The following is an 816-nucleotide window of genomic DNA, read 5'->3' as shown; positions in this document are numbered from 1 at the left end:
CTACATGTCCCACCTGTCCTCCAGTCCCTCCAGTCCTACATGTCCCACCTGTCCTCCAGTCCCTCCAGTCCTACATGTCCCACCTGTCCTCCAGTCCCTCCAGTCCTACATGTCCCACCTGTCCTCCAGTCCCTCCAGTCCTACATGTCCCACCTGTCCTCCAGTCCCTCCAGTCCTACATGTCCCACCTGTCCTCCAGTCCCTCCAGTCCTACATGTCCCACCTGTCCTCCAGTCCCTCCAGTCTTACCTGTCCAGCTGGATGTGCATGGCTTTCTTGGTAAAGCTTCCCAGTTTGTCCTCCTTCTCTCCCAGTCCACAGCGCAGAGCAGCTTCACCTGCAGACACGCACCTTGTTACCACACACAGCTACACAACAGTGTGCAGGTGGGGTTGTGTGTTTGTGGACCAGACCTTCTCTCAGGAGCTCGCTGGCCTGACCCACTCCATGTTCGATCAGGTTCTGACACTCGTCCAGAGGTCTGATGCTGTCCGACTCGATGCTGTCCACCTCCAGCAGCAGAGCAGCTAACCGCTCCGACAACAAGCGTGTCGCCGCCGCCTGCAGCTCTGTGAAGTGTCTCCTGAGGGCCTCGCGGGCCTGACCCGAGCTGCCCCGGACCTGAGGAGACCAAAGGAGGTTCTGATCTGCTCAAACACCCAACGACTCCCAGCAGGGTCAGGGTCAGGGTCAGGGTCAGGGTCAGGGTCAGTGCTGAACACAAACGAGTTTCAATCAGTCAGATCAACAAAACAACACAAAAATAAAGTTTAGTTTACAACCACAGCATGATGCTCACACCGCCGTGCCCACAGG

At 57.2% G+C, this 816-nt stretch overlaps 1 protein-coding gene across 1 annotated transcript; it reads right to left on the bottom strand.

Moving 5' to 3' along the window:
• Positions 1-249: 249 nt before the first annotated feature.
• On the bottom strand, positions 250-621 carry LOC106512297 (cytokine receptor-like factor 3; the record flags this gene model as incomplete). Its single annotated transcript, XM_014000953.1, is given in 2 exon segments — positions 250-337; positions 414-621. Coding segments are annotated over 2 exon segments (296 nt in total), but the record flags the coding sequence as incomplete, so codon positions are not given.
• Positions 622-816: the final 195 nt, after the last annotated feature.

This window comes from Austrofundulus limnaeus, unplaced genomic scaffold (assembly GCF_001266775.1).
Source record: "Austrofundulus limnaeus strain Quisiro unplaced genomic scaffold, Austrofundulus_limnaeus-1.0 Scaffold5516, whole genome shotgun sequence".
Taxonomy (NCBI): Eukaryota; Metazoa; Chordata; class Actinopteri; order Cyprinodontiformes; family Rivulidae; genus Austrofundulus; species Austrofundulus limnaeus.
This window is presented reverse-complemented; position numbering and strand designations above follow the sequence as displayed.